The sequence below is a fragment of the Adiantum capillus-veneris genome, chromosome 27 (assembly GCF_014529385.1).
Source record: "Adiantum capillus-veneris isolate H3 chromosome 27, ASM1452938v2, whole genome shotgun sequence".
In the NCBI taxonomy this organism is placed as follows: domain Eukaryota; kingdom Viridiplantae; phylum Streptophyta; class Polypodiopsida; order Polypodiales; family Pteridaceae; genus Adiantum; species Adiantum capillus-veneris.
The window spans coordinates 57,668,474-57,687,683 of NC_140957.1; the positions used below are offsets into that span (position 1 = coordinate 57,668,474).

Here is a 19,210-nt window from a genome sequence, read left to right on the forward strand (position 1 = left end):
CGCACTGTCGAAGCAAGGGACTTGCCGTTACACCGTGTGCGAGCCATAGACGGCTCCAAGCACACAACTAGCTTAACTAGTAAGCTCAAAAGAGGGCAATGGTGTGTCACTCACCGCTCTATGCTCCTGCCGTGGAGGATTCCTCGCCGCGAAGAAGAAGGAGACGCTGCTATGTCGCGCTCAACCGCTTCATCGCCGTCGTGCCGCCGCAATGCTCGATCGCACTCTCTCTCTCTCTCTCTCTCACATACACACACACAAGGAGGTGAAGAAGAAGAAGATGGAGATGGAGATGGAGCAAGAGCACTCTTCTACTGCACAAATGAGAGAATGAGTGAATTTTAGGTTTAGTTGGCTTTTATATGAGCTCACCCCATTCACACTTGGGCGCCCATGCTTAGCCAACTAATCCCTTGAATGTCCCAGTTAGAGTGCGCCTCTCATCGACGATCACTCTTACCCTTTTCCTATTGGTCTGACAAGCCCGATACCTGACTCTACCAAATACATAATACACGTCCGTCGTAGGTGATGGGGTGTCCGTGAGCCGTGAGGGTTAACACCTTGTTGCATCAACTTCACACTATGAAATGTGTGTAGAAATGGCCTCCTTTTATAGGCCAAAAGGGATGCCCTCTCTTATGAGAGGCAGCCATGTGTAGCCGCCCTTGTGTGAATAAGTCCAAATCGGACCCTCCAATCCGCCCATGTGTGGCCGCCCTTGAGAAGAGAAGTCCGCTTTTGAATTCGGCCACCAGCCACCGGCCATTGACTTCCGACCACCGGCCACCGGCCATTGACTACCGGCCACCGGCCAACCGACCGATTGTTTTCCGACCACTTTTCGGCCGCCGTCCGGCCATAATATTCCGGCGAGGGAAAAAAAAGTCTCTAGGGCCTTCGCCCCCGAGGCCCCTAAAGTTGCCCCTGATTCTTGTCCGTGAAAATTTTGGTTTCCGGTGAGTGATTTTCCTTCACGCACGATGGCTTCTCCTCATAATGGGGGCCTTACAAATGTGCGCTTTTACCACAGAAAATTACAAAGGGTAAATCAGGCTCCATACTTAACAAGCTTCACACATGCTGAGCCTCATGTTGAGCTCAAGCTCCATAGCTATAAAATTTCTCCTATGTCATCTTCCTGATCTCCTCCTACAAGCTCTCTCGAGCTCACTGTTACCTGGTGCTACAAGGCTCTCAAAGACACCGTCATGTGCTCGTGTGTGTGGGAAGGGAAAGAAGAGGATAAGACACACCAAGACAAGGAAACACCACAATTAGAAGGAGTGAGTGTGTGCTGCCTTTATTGTGTACATTCATGAAGAGTAAATGAGGTTAGTGAGTTAGTGTGTAGAGTTACTTACACACCCGCTTAGCCAAGAGACTTTTATATGCACCGAGCATTCTCAATGTCGTGCTCATCTTCATCATCAATGATAAAACTACCAGACCTTGCAATCTCCACCTCTAGGATTGCTTCATTAATGGCCTCTTGTACCACATCTATAGCATCACTTGCCTTAGGAGCGGCATATGATACTAGTGCTCTCTCTCTATGTCCATTTGAAATTCAATCAATAGTTGAGCTTCTTTGGCATGCCTACCACGATTGCCTAACCATGCATCTTGGGTGCCATTGAGCACCCCTCTTGCTTGCATGTGGAGTAGCTCAATGTCTTTGGCAGGGGGCTCATTGTTGGCCATCATGAAGAGAAATGTAGCTAGGCAAGATAGGAATGTGTGGCCAATCTTTCCCTTGCACATTGCGATCATCGCCACGGGGTGAAGTGTGAAGCAGTGGCCGACACTACCGGCTCCGCCTTGGAAACGAGTGCACTTGTGAACATGGATGGGCATCCAATAGCTTGTGTGGTTGGGGAGAGGGATTGCATACTTGAGCAAGTACATGTGGCTGTAGTCGTGGACGTGGCGGAACGTATCATCGTGCAGTCTAATGGTCTTGTTGAGGTGGGGGAGATGCAACAAGAGCTCACTGAGCTTTGTTAACTTGTGCTCCACTCAGGACTCCTTCAGGAAGGTAGCAAAGTGCTCCTCCTTGGTTGGCCTGCTAGAAAATGAAAATGAACCCCCCCCCCCCGACACAACTTGACACAACTCAGGGACTCTAATGGATAACGAGTTTGAACCTAGTGTATCACAAAATGGAGCAAAATAATATACAACAGCTAACAGAATGTACTCAACATGGTTAACCTTAAATGTCTCTTTTTGTTTGCTTGGTAAATAGGCAAAAGTTGCCATAACATTTAAATGGAAATTGATACAACCAAGAAAAAGCATTTAAAATGCTTTTAACACATTAGATTAACAAAAAATCCTCTTTTTGTTAGCTTGGTACATAGGCAAAAATTACCGTAAAATTTACATGGCAAGTGATACAACCAAGCAAAGCATTTAAAATTCTTCTAACACATTAGTTTAGCAAAAAATCCTCTGCATTGCACGACTCTTACACCTTTACCTTTGACTTCATCCTATTATCAAACTGAAAACAACAATCAAACCAAACGACTAGACATCAGTCATTGCACAAGTACACGTAACCATAAATTTGAAGTCATCTTGTGATGATTAAGGATGATATTTGCTAATCGAGCCTCCTAAACACTGATAATAAGAAAATGATTGCACAAGTTAGCAAGGATCTAATGCTTAATTGTCGACATGCTTTCAATTTGACCGTTGGGCAAGTGAATATCCATATTGAAAGTAGATGTTTTGACTTTTGAAACCTGAAGTGGAATCCATTTTTCCTTTTTGCATATCCACTTATCATAACTAAATTGCATATAAAGAGTGGACCTTGTTTTATGTATCTCGCGCTATAATTCTTATCGAACACAATGCACTTGTAATGTTTGCCATTATGGAAACTTTTTTGCATACCCCCATTTGTCATCTAGTATAGCGCTCAAAGCATCTAATGGTATATGTTTGTTGACATGACAAAATCTATAAAAGACAAAGAAACCATGATAGAGAAGGTGAATATAGAAGGCATCATAGCCATAAAGATGCAATGATTGAAGAATTCCCTCTGTCCTTGATGACAAATGGAGAGTCAAATGGTGTTTGAGCATTAGGCTACGTTGAAAGAAGAGGAGCAAAACAAAAGCAATAGTAATAGTAGATATGGTAGCAAAAGTTTTGGTAGCCACAGGGATGCAATGATAAAAGGATCCCTTTATCCTTGATGATAGTAGGTGTTTGAGAAAAAGGTAAGGTCTTAAAGGCATGCACAAACACATGAACATGGTAAACAACTTTGGCCAATCGACCTTGATGCATTGCTAAGCTTAAGAGAACCTTGCAGATCATTCCCCATGTTTTGCTTGAAGCTAAGCAATGACCATACATCAGGGATTGACCATTCAAAACTTTGAAGTGTAGGGGAGTTAATGACCTCAAGCTTACCCAATCCCCTGGCCTTGATGGGTATCACATAGTTGTGGGAGTAGAAGAATATACATCAATCGATGGGGTACTTTGTGGACACGTTAGCAAACATTACCTCACCAATATGGGCATGCTTGTAGAACTTCTATAGTAAGACATTGCTATTCTCGCAAAATGCATTGCCCTACTTATGATCATTTTGCTCCAGTTTAAAGAGAGAAAATCGTGTTTTACGCATCATAAAAGAGTTACATAAGAGTTTCAGGTTGAAACTCTATTAGATAGATCAACATGCTCTTGAAATTGTGAATTCTTTTTTTCTCATGATTACCTTTGGCTTATCTGACAGGACTTTCCCATTCTATGAAGTAGTTTCCCGTGAGTGGACCTTTCTGTGATATTGGCCACCCCTTCAAAAAGTAAGTCCACATGCATAAAGGGAAAGGATCAAGGCCTCTTAATGATCTCGGGTTTCAAAGTGAATTGTGTGTCGTAGATCTTATAGGTTTGGTGGCCAGTTAGCGATCCTTTTGGGACACCTATGCCTGAAAACTTTCAATGATCATTGATCGAGATTTATGGATTCGATACTGACAAATGGGCAATGTTAAACTCAGGAGAACATTTGGCAAAATTGTGAAAGGTGTGCTTTTGATGATGGTTATGGCCATTGTTTTGTAATTCTCGTTTACAAACTGACAAGCCTCCCTGCGCTCCCTCGAGCTCTCCGGTTACGGTGTTTTCTGCTGATTCTTGCCATTTCGGAAACCCTAATGCTTGCATTTGCACAGATTTTGATTCTTATACTCTCTCAGAAACCCTAACCCTAGCTCGACGCAGTTTTGAGTCCAATTTTTCCCCCGATCCAGTTCCATTTTTCCACGATTCTTTCGCGCCCTCCAAACTGCAAGGAGCTGCAGTTGAGCTACAGCGAAGGCAAAGCACTGCATCAAGGTATGTATTCTCTTTACGCGGTCATGACGTTTGGGTTCTGTCCTGATCGATTCGCTAACTTCTTTGAAATTCGAGAATTCACGCGTTCATTTATCAATATGTTTATCAGCTCCATAATCGAGTTCTTGCGCCTAGAAAGAAGCGGCTAAACAGCTCCTCGGAAGAATCCCTGGGTCATGGGCACCAATGCTCCTACAGCAGATAGTATCCTCTCTTTGTTTTGACTCTTTTGGACAATTGCGTTATACATATTAGCTGCATGATGGTGTCCACTATGAAAACATGCTGTTGGAAAGATCGACAGGGAGGCTGTGGTGGATGGCACCTAACAATTGGCAGCTGAGTCAGATTTATATTACTGGACAGTGGGTAGAAAAAGGCAGGGCAAATTCAGTGATACAATGATCAATGGTGGTCTCTACAAACACGAAAAGAAAGGAGACATGCCTGATTTAGGACTTCTCTGAAGCTCAAATTAATGCCGTCGAACCTAATTCTGTCCTTGCTGGATGATTCTCTCAATGTTGGAAGCATAGGACTTGTGCCTTTGGACTCTAGCGGTGCAGTTGACATTCAGAGCTGTAAGAAACAGGGGACTGGGCTGTGGTGGGAAAGACTTGGGTAGCTTTATTTTTCTGAGGTCAAGATTAAGGAAGGGACATTCCTGCAATCTTTTAAAGGCGCCGTAGGAGGGTTTATGTGGTGAAAATCATATTTTCTGTCAATGGTTGGCTCATTCATTCTCGTGTGCAAAGCTACCAAGGGATGCCTAGGCTCATTTCTAGATGATGAACTTTGAGGAGGGGGTGCTGGATGGTTGGGCCAGTTATATTTCTCAGTCCTGCGTGAATGGGAGGAAAGGGATGAAAATAGTTCTTCTACATGGAAGGCATATTGTTCATTTTTGTTTGCTGTAGAGGCAGTTCTTTGAATGGCGTCAAACTTGGCAAGACCGTTAACTTATGTCTTCAGATATTTAAGGTGCTGACTACTAGATCACTGGATAGTTTTTCTTGTTTAGTTGAGTATGAAAGTTTCAATTCTTGTCTGTTCTTGACCCAAGATATTAGACGTGGCAGATCTGCTGCAGAATCTTGACGTCAATGCACAGGTGTGGGCATTAAACATAATTGTCTTTTCTCTAAATTCAATCTTGAATAAGCTGACTTTGGGACTTTTATGTGTTTAGATACAACCGAATCCAGCCATTGGAGGCCAAGAAGCTGGATTGGACCCTTCTGGAGCTGGTGTAGCGGATGTGTCTACTCTACATACAGGATATGTTGGCATGGATGGGGGCATCTATTATGCTTTGCCACCTTCCCATGGGTATTATCTAGGGGGTGAGTGTTGATAGTTTTATTTATTTGTGCATTTATGACAGAAACTTAAGCTCTGTTTGTCCGTGCTCTTTGGGTTTCAAGTCTTCTTATGCAACTTTTTGTTGACACACAGGGTATGACTATGCAGGGAATGACTGGGAAGAGTACTCCAGGACTGCTGGTTCGGAGAGTACTGATACTCAAACTGCGGTAAGGGGATTCTACATCCCTTTTGCTAGGAGTTTTCAATGCAAAGTTTAACTTTCATCTTAATCTTTTGTTAAGTGTATCATACGCGCACATTCATTTTATTATATGATTTGTGCATGTATCCCATACAGATTTATGTATGTTGTTTATGCCGATGATTTGAATTTTTGATCGTGCTTGGTGATATGCAGGGAGCATATAATGAGAACAGTCCCCTCGTATTTCATCCTTCTGGTTTGGCTTATAATCCCCAGCATGTCTATGCACCTTATACAGCTGGAGCATCAATGAGGGCAGATGGTCAGTTGTATGGTCCGCATGGATATTCTTATGCTGCCACCCATTTGTATCAACAATCACTGCCATCCAGTTCTCCATTTGGTCCGTCTTCAGGGCCAGCTAATTTTGAGAACTCAACGGTAAGTACCAGAGAATCTTCAAGTGATCGAACAGCTAATACTATGGGCAGTGGAAACAATGGGCCATCAGGCACAAGAGCGGGGTACATGGGTTATTCTTCTGGTCTTTATGGTCGAGGTGTACTTCCTGTGAGTGGACCCTCATCATCAGGATCTCAAGATGTGAGAGTAGGCTATGAAGGCACTAGGATAGGTACTCCATGGTCAGATTCTTCCAAAGTAGCTGAAAATCAACAAAGGCACAGTTTGTCATCATTGTCCAGTTCTGGTCCGAATGTCAGACCCCTGGCTCCTCTACTAGTGAGTGCTCTGATTATTGTCAAGGACTTCCACATTGCAGATTTTAAAGTCATACTTCTGCATTCTAGAATTTTTTGGTTAGGTGCATCTAGCTTAGGTGGGGAGTTAAAAAGAGCATATTTTGGTGCAATCTCAGCTGAATCCTCCTTATGATGCCTTTTGCTTGTTTGCTGAAGCCTCATTTCCCGACGAGTCAGCAGCACAGGCCTCGCCTCGGAGGGCCAGCTACAGCTGGAGCTGGAGCACTTGGCCGGGGTTTTCAGTCATCCACCAGAATGTATCCTGGGGTTCCAAATGCCGGAAGGTTAGGCCTACCCTCTGGTTGGGAGCCTAGAGGAGCAGGGCGTCAGTGGTATCCATTTGAAAGAGAGAAGACTTGGGGAAGAGGAATGGGGATGCTCAGCAATGGGAGTCCAAGTTGGGACATTCTCAATGAGCAAAACCGAGGGCCTAGGACAACAAGAGGTCGGTATCAGCGGACTCCCCCAAGTGCTGTGAGATATGTCCGTACAGAGGGAGCTGCTAATACTATGCTTGAACCATCTTTGGACAGAGAGCAATACAATTGCGTGGACTTTGTCACAGCATATGAGAATGCAAAGTATTTTATTATCAAGTCTTACAGCGAAGATGACATACATAAAAGCATCAAATACAGTGTCTGGGCCAGCACAGTGAATGGAAACAGGAAACTTGATGCAGCGTACCGTGAAGCTCAGTCACACACTGGCGCATGTCCATTGTTTCTCTTTTTCTCGGTACGTAGGCTTCAATCGATGGTTTCCTACACATTGGCTCATCTTTCGGCATTCATCTGGGTGGTATAAGAGCCCCCTTTCTATTTTTTATTGTTGTTTCAGGTGAATGCAAGCGGCCAGTTTTGCGGTGTAGCGGAAATGGTAGGATCAGTGGATTTCAATAAAAATTTGGAATTTTGGCAGCAAGATAAGTGGACAGGCAGAATTCCTGTCAAGTGGCACATTGTGAAAGATGTGCCTAACAGTCAGTTTAGGCATATCATTCTAGAGAACAATGACAACAAGCCAGTAACAAACAGCAGGGACACACAAGAGGTTTGTTACAATCTTGGTTGTTTGAGTGTTTTGAACAGAGTTTTTGACAGATGATTGATGCGTATTTGTTAAGGGTGTGAAGAGAAGAGAGCGCATGTCCTCGGTATAAACATGTAGTGGTGACAGGCAGAAATACAATTGATGCTACCGCTTTGTTATGGGAAGAGAATCTTGACCTATGTACATACAAAAATTGATGACAACTAGTACCAACGTAGCAGAAAAGTGGCTGTTGTGCGTTTGCAAGAACTATATTATTTTTGTCCTCTTGGTGGCATCAAACTGTGATGGAGAATGTATTGTGAAGATATAAGGAAAAACGTTACAGTGGGGCCTGGAGATCAATCCAATTGGCAGATTGTTAATAATTGAAGTGGTTTCGAAAATGAAAAATATGCGGTACTTCTGGCTCTCTGTTTAAGCATCAGCCAATGGCTTATGATTACTACAAAGCATTTGTTTCTAGGATGGACAAAGGGTTTATTTGGTTGCTTCCCAGGCATAAACATGAGCTATATATCTGTATAATATTGAAACGGAAATTGAGGGCAGTACTTGTGACATACTGGTGGGTTCTTTATTATGTTTGGATGGAATCTCAGCAGATCCCATCCCAACGTTTGTGTGCTGCACTGTCAGCCAAAATAGACACGCCTGCAAGAATCGAACCGGGTGCATAGCCTGTGGCAAATAGTCGCTGCACTAAACCACCATGCTCTCACTGCTACCTTGCAGCCTTGGGTGCCCCTTTGCCCCTTGTCAGCAGCATATGCGTTCGTTGCTGTCCAACATTGCTTGCGCGAAATTCTCTTGCTTGGTTTGTCTGCTGCAGGCCACGCTGCCCCCCTTGCTGCAGGTCGCGACCATTCTCCAGCTCGTCTCCGAAGGCATCTCCTAAGATTCTTAAGTTTTAACGATTTTTTAAGAATCGTGCGGACATACTTGTCTATAGCCGTATGGACCTGATTTGTCTTTCTAAGTAGGAAAGGTTGCTGATGGATATAGCATCAGAATTTTGACCAAAAAGCCTATCTTCTTTTAGTGAAGGATGCTGTTCTCTGACCTTGTTGGATTGACATCTTTAGGTTTACGGATCGGCAATAGTTGTTTTGAGCCCAGTCTTCATGAGAAGACCAGGCTCTTTGTGTCTTATTTTGTGAGAAATATCTTCTGTATGAAAACCCTTCTCAGGAGTCTTGGCACAATAGGGTAGCAGGCTACGGGGGGAGATGTACTTTGTGGAGTCACATGATTGCATTCGACGCTGGCAAGGCCGTGGAGATGCTTGTTGCGGAGTGGACAAGCACCATAGAGGTCATCGGCCCAGAAAATGTCCTTTGTATGGTTGCAGATGGACAGCGGTCAAATATGGCAGCTGGGGCTATCATTGAGGGCATGTATTCCACTATCCATGTCACATTTTGCATGGCGCCTTGCCTCAACAACCTCCTCAAGAACATAGGGAGCTTGTCATGGATTTCCCCCGCCATTAGTGATGCCAATCAAATTGTGTCCTCTTTGCTCAACCATCAAAAAGTGCTCCACGAGTTCTCAAAGAGGAGCCACTTGTCCTTGCTCAAATATTCAGAGACAAGATTTGCATACAATTGGCTTACGCTAGGCCGCTTGTCTACATGTTGCGAAGCCTTAAGGGGCCTCTTTCTTAGTGACGAGTTCCATGCCATGCCGGAGTCTACATCAACAACAGGGTTGGAATGCCGAGAATGGGCCGACGATGCTGCTTGGTGAGAGGAGGTGAAGACTCGACGCCATGGTTATGCCCATTCTACACCTACTTCGAGTTGTGGATAGCTTGCAGCCATGCATTGGCAAAGTCTACGAGACCATGGATCGGATGATAGAGGCACTTGAGAAGCTTATGCTTGACCCTATTCACTATGCGGAGATTCACGGCTTGTGCGAGTCTAGGTGGAATGCATACTACTCTCCACTTCATGCGGCGGCTTTTGTGCTGGACCCCGAATTTCAGGGAAGGCCTCAAGAGACTGACAAGGAGGTGAGCAAAGGATGGCGGCTTGCATTGGAGCGCCTTGTGTCACAAATTGATGACGTGGCAGTGCAACCCGGATACACACACGGCAAAGTGATGATGTGGTTGATTATTGTACGGATTTCCGCGTTTCATGCTGGCTCCTGACATGGCAGGGCTGTACGGAATTCCGTAATTTGCGCTGGCTACTTTTTGCCAGTTTTTGAGAATCAGTTGCTTTTGGAATTTTTGCTTTTGAGTTAGACTGATTTTGGGGCTCTGCTTTTGACATCCCTTGTAAGAATAAAAGAGCCCTAAGGGCCTCACTCTTCAGAGCATCTGGACGCAGAGTCTGAGAGGGAAGGACCCTGCGGGAGTTGTACTTTGCTCAATGATTAATATAAAAGAAATACCGAAAGGGGCGCCAATCTTTGGGGCCAATCTCTATGGGCACGGAACTACACCGGGCCGTGTCGACCAAATTGAATCGTGATTTTAAAGTTGTGAAGTATTTTAAGTGAATCTCTCTCGTGTCGCGATAAAAGTTAGACTTGGGGTGCGTAAGTTTGTTACACCTTGAGCCTAGCAGAGACATTAGGTGCAAGATTAGAGATGAGCTACTCAACTACAGGCAAAAGAAGAGCTTCTATGGATGTGTAGATGCACAGGTTGATCGCAACAAGATTGGCTCGGTTTTATGGTGGGAGGACTATGGAGGAGATGGCCCACATTTGCAGTGCTTGGCTGTTCGTGTCCTTAGCCAAGCATGTACCACTAGTTGCCTGGAGCAACTATGGAGTGTGTGGCACAAAGTGATGACATGGCATGACCATCTGGGTAGGATGTTGACGTGGCTGGCAATACAAATGCTGACGTGACACGCCGTACGGATTTCCGGATTCTGCGCTAGCATACTGACGTGGTAGACTGGACGGATAGTCCCGGATTTTGCGTTGACAGACTGTACGAAATTTCCGTAATTTGCGTTGACTGCTTTTGGCAGATTTTGAGGACCAATTGCTTTTGGGACTCATTGCTTTTGGGACCAATGGCTTTTGAGTTTAACTGCTTTTGGGGCTTTGCTTTTGGCATCCCTTGTAAGAATAAATAGACCCTTATGGGCCTCACTTCTCAGAGCATCTGAACACAGAGTCTGAGAGCAGAGGACCCCTACGGGAGTTGTACTTTGCTCAAGATTTAATATAATAAAGAAATACGGAAAGGGGCACCAGGTTTTGGGCCTAATACCTCTGGGCACAGAACTACATCGGGCCGTGTCGTCTCAAATTGAACTGTGATTTAAAGTTGTGAAGTATTTTCAGTGAATCTCTCTCTTGTGTCGCTACAGATTCTAGACTTGGGGTGACCAAGCCTGTTACAATGGTATTAGATTATGATCGATTTCTCTGCTACCGGGAAATCCGATTCTCCTTCTCGCGGCACATATGGATTTCGAAAAGAATCAGATGACTCCATTTGTCACCTTCGAAGTGGGAGGCAATACGGAAAATGCAAGCGGATTATCAAAGAACGAGTACAGGCCACCCCGGCCAGAGTATCAACTCATGGAGATGCAACGTCAATAGCAGACTGACGAGTGCGCAAAGCCGATGCTTCAGGTTGCCTAGAATGCCAAATTTTTGACTCGTCACCCGATGATGAAGTGCATACTCATTGGCAGAAAGCCATTGAGTCACCAATAAAACTGGCAATCAAGAAACCTCCTGTCCCAAGGATGTTGTTTACTGAAGATGAACTCGAGGACATTGTCGAAAAACGAGTCAACCAACTATTTGGGTCAAAGGAGAAGCAATTGAAGAAACGTAACAAGGGAATTGACTTCCCTTGTTACTTGGGCCAAAAATTCTCTTTTGAGAAAGCAAGAAAATAGAAGAAGCGTGTACGCTTCGAAACATTGTACAATTCGTCCTCATCTTCTTCTGACAACTCGGATGGCTCATTTGATTCTAACTCGAGTGATGAGGACAAAAGGGCAAGAAACGACGAGCGGACTATACGTTTTATTAAAAAAGGAAGCACTTTTACAGAGCCAATCAATATGGTTTTCTCGACGACAAGGGCAAGAAGTCCAAGGAATTCAAAGAGGGTGAACAAGCAGTAAAGCTTGAAACCTTTTCAGAGTTTCGCGATGCTCCTAAGGTTTTAGCCTTTATTTGATATAGCATTTTTTGGATACCGAGTACTCCAAGATCAGACGGACAACATCCTTTTTGAAGGGCAATGTATAGACATGGTGGTCCTCTCTTTTGTTTCGAAAAGATGCACTGACAAATGACTGAAATTCAAGAAACTCTTTATTTCTTCATGGCTCACTCAAGGGTATGAACAAGATGTGAGAACCCATTGCAACCACCTTCGGATGATCAGAGGTTTGGATGCTTATTGTGAAAGATTTTGGGATACTTTCCTTTCGACCTCTTCTTTCAAGAAGATCAGTTTCAAGGAGTAGATTGAGAGGTTTTGTTGTGGACTTCCCAAAGAAATTCAAGACTACTTTCTTGAGAAGAAGTCATAGTCCATTCAACAATTGATGGGACATGCTAAGCGGGGATTCGCTATGCATTCAGCTAACTTGACTTATCCACCATATGAACCTTCGACAAGTCAGAACAGAAACAACTGACAAACGGATAGACGATCTCGACTGACGGAAGACTAGAAAGATGAATATTTTAAAGCAAGAAAGTGTTCTGAATGAGAGAAAGGTAAACTGAAGGGTGGTTCTTAGTTAAGAACCATCCGGCTTTAAATGCGAACTTGATGGAGGAGGAGGACCTAGCAAATACTCCTCAGATTTGGAACTTTACCTCGACGCTTTTGGTCTAGTTGTGGCTATTCCAAGAGCTTCCACAATTCAGCGGGTTGAATCTGGTGCAGGTGGGACTGCACAAGAGGGGAGTTACTTCACTCCTTTGTTATAGATTACCTAGATGGAATAAGGTCACTGATTTCCCTTTGGGATTCAGGGATATTGATGTGAGGACAGTATTTTGTTGAATGACTTTATGAGAGAAGTACTTCGACATGGAATCCTCGAAAAAGATTACTTGCACACGACAATGCTTGAGTGAAATGATTGACCAAATGATTGCAGCATTTCGGTCTCAGAATCTATGGACATGATCACGATATGGGATTAGTTAAATCGGCATCAGTGAGATCCAGTGCGGATCTAGATGCGATTGTTAAATATGTTGCCAGGAATTACGGTCCTAGATTCGATGTGACGTGATCTGATTGTGATCTAGATGTGATGTGACGTGACTGTCGTCTTTGTACAATTGCTGGATTGGTGTCATCTAGTGTGTCGTTACTTAGAGTCAGTGTCTAGTGAACAGGTTTATGGCCTTTGTTTGTTTTGCAGGCGTAATCGAGAGCGGTTACAATTCTTTCAAGAGGGGGGTATGTCACAAAGTGATGACGTGGCATGACCACCCGGGCAAGACGCTACGTGGCAGGCAGTACAAATGCTGATGTGGCACGTTGTACAGATTTTCGGATTCTGCGCTGACATGGTGACGTGGCAGACTATACGGACTTTGTGTTGACTGCTTTTGGCAGATTTTGAGGACCAGTTGCTTTTGGGACTCATTGCTTTTGGGATTCATTGCTTGAGGAACCAATGGCTTTTGAGTTTAACTGCTTTTGGGGCTCTACTTTTGGCATCCCTTGTAAGAATAAATAGACCGTTAGGGGCCTCACTTCTTAGAGCATTTGGACGCAGAGTCTAAGAGCAAAGGACCCCTACGAGAGTGTACTTAGCTTAAGATTTAATATAATAAAAAAATACCGAAAGGGGCACCAAGTTTTGGGGCCAATACATCTGGGCATGGAACTACACCAGGCCATGTCGTCTCAAATTGAACTGTGATTTAAAGTTATGAAGTATTTACAGTAAATCTCTCTCTCTCTCTCTCCCTCTCTCTCTCTCTCTCTCTCTCTCTCTCGTGTCACGATAGATTCTAGACTTGGGGTGCCCAAGTCTGTTAAGTGTGTACAGCCACATTGCCTCTAAGAAGACGGATCACCTTGGGTTCAAGAGGGCGAATGATTTGGTTTTTGTGAGCGCTAACTTGCGCATGCTTTGCAAGAGCGTCACACACACGGCAGATTCCTTCACTGAGTGGAAGATGGCACAAGAGGATCCATCTATGACCGAGACACTTTTGGAGGAGCTAGAGGAGCACCGCGAGGCCTTATATGGTGCTGACGACCTCGACTACGACCCTGATGTGGAGATTCAGTAGGCGAGGCTGCCAGCACTTCCGGAGTTCGATGATCACTCTATAGACTCTAGAGTCTATTCTCTACCTAGCCTTTTACACTTTTGTTTACCCCCTTTTACTTGGTCTTTTATCCATGTCATTGAGATGACATTGAAATTTGACTCGTTTTGAGCCCTTGTGACAATGTACTTTTCATTTTGTATCCATCTCGGTTCTCGTGCCATCGATGTTTTATTAGCGCATTTACGTCCATATGACTCATGTTTTTTGGTCTATTTAGTATAAATTTGTGGTCAAAGTGATGCACTATGTGTGTGGCATGTGTGTAGGTAAAAAAATGCCAAAAAAACTGTGTTTTTTTTTTGCTATTCCGACCCTTGTCCTCGTTCCCTAACTTTTGCCTTCCCGTCCCTGTTCCTGACCCCGAATGCTGTCCCATGTTACTATGCTCTGGGCACGGAACTACGTTGGGCCGTGTCGACTTTATTAAATTGTGATAAAGTTTGTGAAGTGTTTTAAGTGATTCTCTCGTGTGTCGTGCCAGATAGAGCTTCAGACGTGTGCTTTTCTCAAAGCATACAGGTCCTACCAAAGAGCAGACTGAGCACTTCGGCGCTTCCAAAGTTTACAAGAAGTTTGATCAAAGAATCTTCGTATCCCGATGTCGGACTTATTAGCCACTCCCGCCCTTGCTTCATCGCGCATTGGGCACTCGTCTTCATCGCTCTGTCTTACAGGGCATAAGCCATAAGAAATTTAAGATCACCTGCAAGAGAAAAGGAGTTCGTTTTTGCCTTGTAAATGCTTTTTGACGCTTTTCTGTGTTGTAGAGACTTTCAAAAATCTCTTCGACGCTTGAGAATGCGTATATGTGACATAAGGCAAAGTTGATCCTCTCAACAAGCTCTCCGCATTGACGCGACCGTATTTTATATTCAACAACTTTGGAAAATTAGGGTTTTTGCAGAAAATTTATGTGGAATCAATGTTTTTGGAAGATCTTTTTCTGTGTGTACAAGTATCAGGTAATAGAAGCGAGGAACTCGCATCTGTAAACATTGGGAAGCACGGAGCTTGACATCCACTCTTTTGCAACAAGGTGAGCCATCTCCTTGAAATTATGCCTGTTTTGCAAGTGAAATCGAGGATGAGATGGTGAGAAATTTGCATATGAATGCAATTGGGAGCAATGATGGCTCAAGAATGAACATGATCACGATTCTAGCTAAGAATCATGAATTTTGTTTGAAATTTAATGAACTATGATGATGAATGGTTCTAGTATATCAAGATTCCCATATGAATGAGATGACTGGATACTATGGCGAGCGCATTAAGAGTTCATCAAGAGTTCCCTAGGGATGAGATGGCTACACAGGGATCTAGGTGCATCAAGACTTCCGTACGATTGAGATGATTGGATTGAATGATTGAAACAGTGTGTTCAGTATGAACTAAGTGTGTGATTTGTGGACTGAATGTTTAAGGAGTGAAGAACTTTGAAATTGAAATTCCGGGAAATAAATTTGATTTTTGTGCTCACTCATGTGATTGTGTTTGAGTGCAGGTTTGAAAGATGAAATGATTGAGCATTTCGGTCTTGAGATTCTATGGACATGATTGCAATAAGAATTAGTTAATCCGACACATCAGTGAAGTCCGGTGTGGATCTAGATGCGATTGCTAAACACGTCGCCACGAATCATGGTCCTAGATTTGGATGGATTCTATGTGATTTGATTTGAATGCGATTTGATGTTCAATGACTGTTGTCTTTGTGCAAGTGTTTGATTTGTGTCGTCTAGTTCGTCGGTACTAGTCAGTGTCAATTGAACTGGTTTATGGATTACGTTTGATTTTGATAGCGTAATTGAGGGCGATTACAATTCTTTCAAGAGGGGGATACGTCACAAACTGAGACGTGGACAACTGTACGAAATCCTGAAAAACGTGTTGTTCCATCGCGAAAGAATGTGAAAACGGAGAGTTTTCTCGTGTGAAAACTCGTCCAATTTATAGGGAACTGTCCCATTGTGTGCGGGAGCTTCTAAGACATGCGTAGACGTCTTTGCTCCGCTCAAAATGATGTGAAACAGGGAATTACAGCCTGCTATGTTTTTTGCAGGTTTAGGGTTTCGCACCTACGGCAAGATATTACTAGGGAAGCCTCGGGAAAGCGGTGGGTGTTTGTTCATGACAATTTAGAGAGATTTTCCAAGATGAATCTTGTCTAATTCAAAGACGAATGTGATTGCAACATTTTGGTCTTGAGATTCTATAGACATGATCGCAATAAGAATTAGTTAATCCGACATCAGTGAGGTCCAGTGTGGATCTAGATGCGATCGCTAAATACGTTGCTAGGAATAATGGTCTTAGATCTTGATGGATTTTATGTCATTTGATTTGAATATGATGTGAATGTGCACTGACTGGCGTCTTTGTGCAAGTGCTGGATTTGTGTTGTGTATTGCGTCGGTACTTAGAGTCGGTGTTTACTAAACTGTTTATGGCTTCCGTCTATTTCTGCAAGCGTAATCGAGTGCGATGTCTCAAGGAGGTGTATTTTTCCTGTTGCTTCTTTAAATATGTACTACATGTTTTTATTTATTTTATTTTTACTCGTTTTCCCGAAACTCTTGAAAAGGTGCAAGTGGACATTGCATGGCTGCGGGGCTGAACAGGTTTCTCACATTGGGAGTTTAGGTCGGTTAGTCTGGGACTGGTCGGGCCAATTAGCACTGAGTTCTGATGAGTATGGAGAGCAACTGCAAGTCAACTCACTCTCTCCAGAAGTCTCATCCCAAGAGGGGCCGCCCAAAACTGAAGTGGAGGCTGATTTTTGATCAATGTGCATTTACAGAGTGTGTGACTAGTGGGTGCAGGTTCACAGCTTTAATGGAAAGCTTGCCTTCTCCTTTGTCTCATGTAGCGCGATGATTTGCTCTCGTGCATCTCTCTCTCCCCTTTGCACATATGGTAATGCCCCACTAGTTGGGCTTCTCAGTTGACTATGTACAGTTCTGGGGGTTTTATGCATGTTTGCCAAGGCAAGAGCCTTCTGAACTGGAACCAGATTAGCTAATTGCTAATCCCCCACAGGTACGCACAGTTCCATCGCGAAAGATTGCGAATTTGGAGAGTTTTCTCGTGTGAAAACTCGTCGAAATCACAAGGGATTGTCCCGGTGCGTTCGGGAGCCCTTGGGACGTGTTCAGTCCGCAAAAAACGATCCAAAACAGAGAATTACAGCCTGCTATGTTTTTTTGCAGGTTTAGGGTTTCACACTTGAATTGCAAGAGAATACAAGGGGAACCTCGGGAAGGCCTTGGCATGCTTAGACAGGGCTTTGGGCACCTGGCAGTGGCAAAAGAGGGAATTACAGCACACTGAAACTCTGTTACAGCTCACTAGAAAGCTCCTAAATTGCGAGGGAATCCGTCCTAGATATGTGCTTTTGACATATAGGGGTTTTGGCGTCGTTATGTTGCCGAAATTGGGTTAGAAACCTGCAATTTCAGCCCTTGCCAGGTTTGGACAGCTTTGTGAGACTTTGATCTACGTGCCCGGATTGTCTGTTTTTTAATGAAAAAAAAATATCGAAAGGGGCGCCAGTCTTTGGGGCCTACATGGTGTCGGTCTTCGTGTACGCAATGACATTCTAGTGGTTGGACGATTATGTGTTTTCTTTTCTTCTCAATGCTCTGTGTAAAGTTAACAAGTAATTGAATTAGTACCGCCCTCTACCGGTGTACATGCCGGTTATATGGTTCAATCGATGGGATAGCAGCGTGGGTTGTTGTGGTTGACAGCAACACAGAGCTTGTTGTTATGGCAGAGAAGAGAGACCAAGTACCTGAAAAGGGATCTTCCTCACATGGCACAGAGAAAGTTCCTTCAATCCTTCAAGAAGAGGACAGGTTGTTTAGAGCTCTGCATGGAAATGTTTCAGCAGCGTGTGCTCAGCCTTACAACTGGAAGTGGCCACAATAGTGGTTGAGATACATGCAACACCTAAAACTATGGAGGGCATATACATAATGATATTCTTAGCAGTTGTCTCACAGCAAGGAGTAGGCTAACAAATCAAGGATGCAGGAGTTCTTATAGGCTCCTACACTGGAATTTTAGGCTCCGACATAGGGTTCTCAGGCTTCGACACACGGCATGACTGAGCCGTTGCAGAAAAAGGAGATTTCTAATGCATAGAGGACTTGTGATGCTCGAGGGAACAACGTAACTGCGAAACGCTTTTTAGCAGGCTTGAAACGTGAAACGGTCGAAAGGTTTCAAGTGCAAGGTGAAACGCTTGGAGTGAAACGTTTAAAAAAAAATTTACCTCTATAGAATTGGTCATTAAAAAGTTATTTATTTATTATGTATATGCTATTTCAAGGCTAACATAGCATGTGTCTCTACTCACTGCATTGTGAACACCTATTTTGTCTATACATAACTCTCTTTATACACAAAATTGGCGTTTCGATCAAACGTTTCAGTGAGGCCTGCCTAGGGTGAAACGCCACGTTTCGGGGTGAAACATTTTGGGTCTGAAACGTTTCGCGGTTACGCTGTGTCAATGATGTGGCATGACCACTCGGGCCGACTTGATGACGTGGCAGACCGTTGTACAGACAGGCTCGCTGGCAATAGTACAGAATCCCGCAAAACGCATTGGCAGGCTGACGTGGCAGAAGTACGGATTTTTTCGTTTCACGTTGGGTGCTACGTGGTAGGGCTGTACAGAATTCTGTAAATTGTGTTGAGGGGGTACCAAACGTACTGTACATGGCGTATATGTACGTACTGTAACTTGTTCCGTACAAGAAAATTTTTTTATGTACGTAAAAATACGTACTCTTGTAAAAAAACTCAATTTATCAAACTTTCTAGGATATTTCTGATAAAAAACAAGAGAGGGCAACAACTTTTAGAGACATTTAAAGACATGTTTTACAAAACAACCACATACTGTGTAACTACTGCAAGAGACTTCAAAGTTTAGACGACATTGATGATTGAACAGGCATATTAAAGCTCAAATGAGAACTGGTTTGGTCGCCCATAAGTTAGCAAAAATGCATCAAAAACCCTCAGCCACCCTTATCTTCCAAAAAGAAAATTTTTAAAAAGTGCCTTGTACGGATCGATTTGTACCGTACGGATCGTACAGTACGTCCGTACGGCACGGAAGGGATACATACGTACGTTTTGATTCTACCTTGATATGGTGCAATTGATTGAGAATGCGAGAGTGGCCCGCAATCTGTCAAAAGGT

At 43.7% G+C, this 19,210-nt stretch overlaps 1 protein-coding gene across 5 annotated transcripts in view; it reads left to right on the forward strand.

The window, feature by feature from the left end:
* The first annotated feature begins 4,231 nt into the window (after nucleotides 1–4,231).
* Nucleotides 4,232–19,210, forward strand: part of LOC147422034 (YTH domain-containing protein ECT4-like) — a 53,501-nt gene continuing 38,522 nt past the window's right edge. For 2 of the 5 annotated variants that reach the window (XM_086502479.1, XM_086502480.1), the window contains exons 1-8: nucleotides 4,232–4,371; nucleotides 4,481–4,575; nucleotides 5,442–5,482; nucleotides 5,561–5,714; nucleotides 5,827–5,903; nucleotides 6,095–6,322; nucleotides 6,799–7,380; nucleotides 7,483–7,695. In XM_086502479.1, the coding sequence (XP_086358605.1) occupies nucleotides 4,548–4,575; nucleotides 5,442–5,482; nucleotides 5,561–5,714; nucleotides 5,827–5,903; nucleotides 6,095–6,322; nucleotides 6,799–7,380; nucleotides 7,483–7,695 (1,323 nt within the window). In that variant the 5' untranslated portion in view covers nucleotides 4,232–4,371; nucleotides 4,481–4,547. Of the gene's footprint in view, nucleotides 4,372–4,480; nucleotides 4,576–5,441; nucleotides 5,483–5,560; nucleotides 5,715–5,826; nucleotides 5,904–6,094; nucleotides 6,623–6,798; nucleotides 7,381–7,482; nucleotides 7,696–19,210 lie in introns of all 5 variants that reach the window. The other 3 variants (XM_086502476.1, XM_086502478.1, XM_086502477.1) reach the window with 3 other exon arrangements.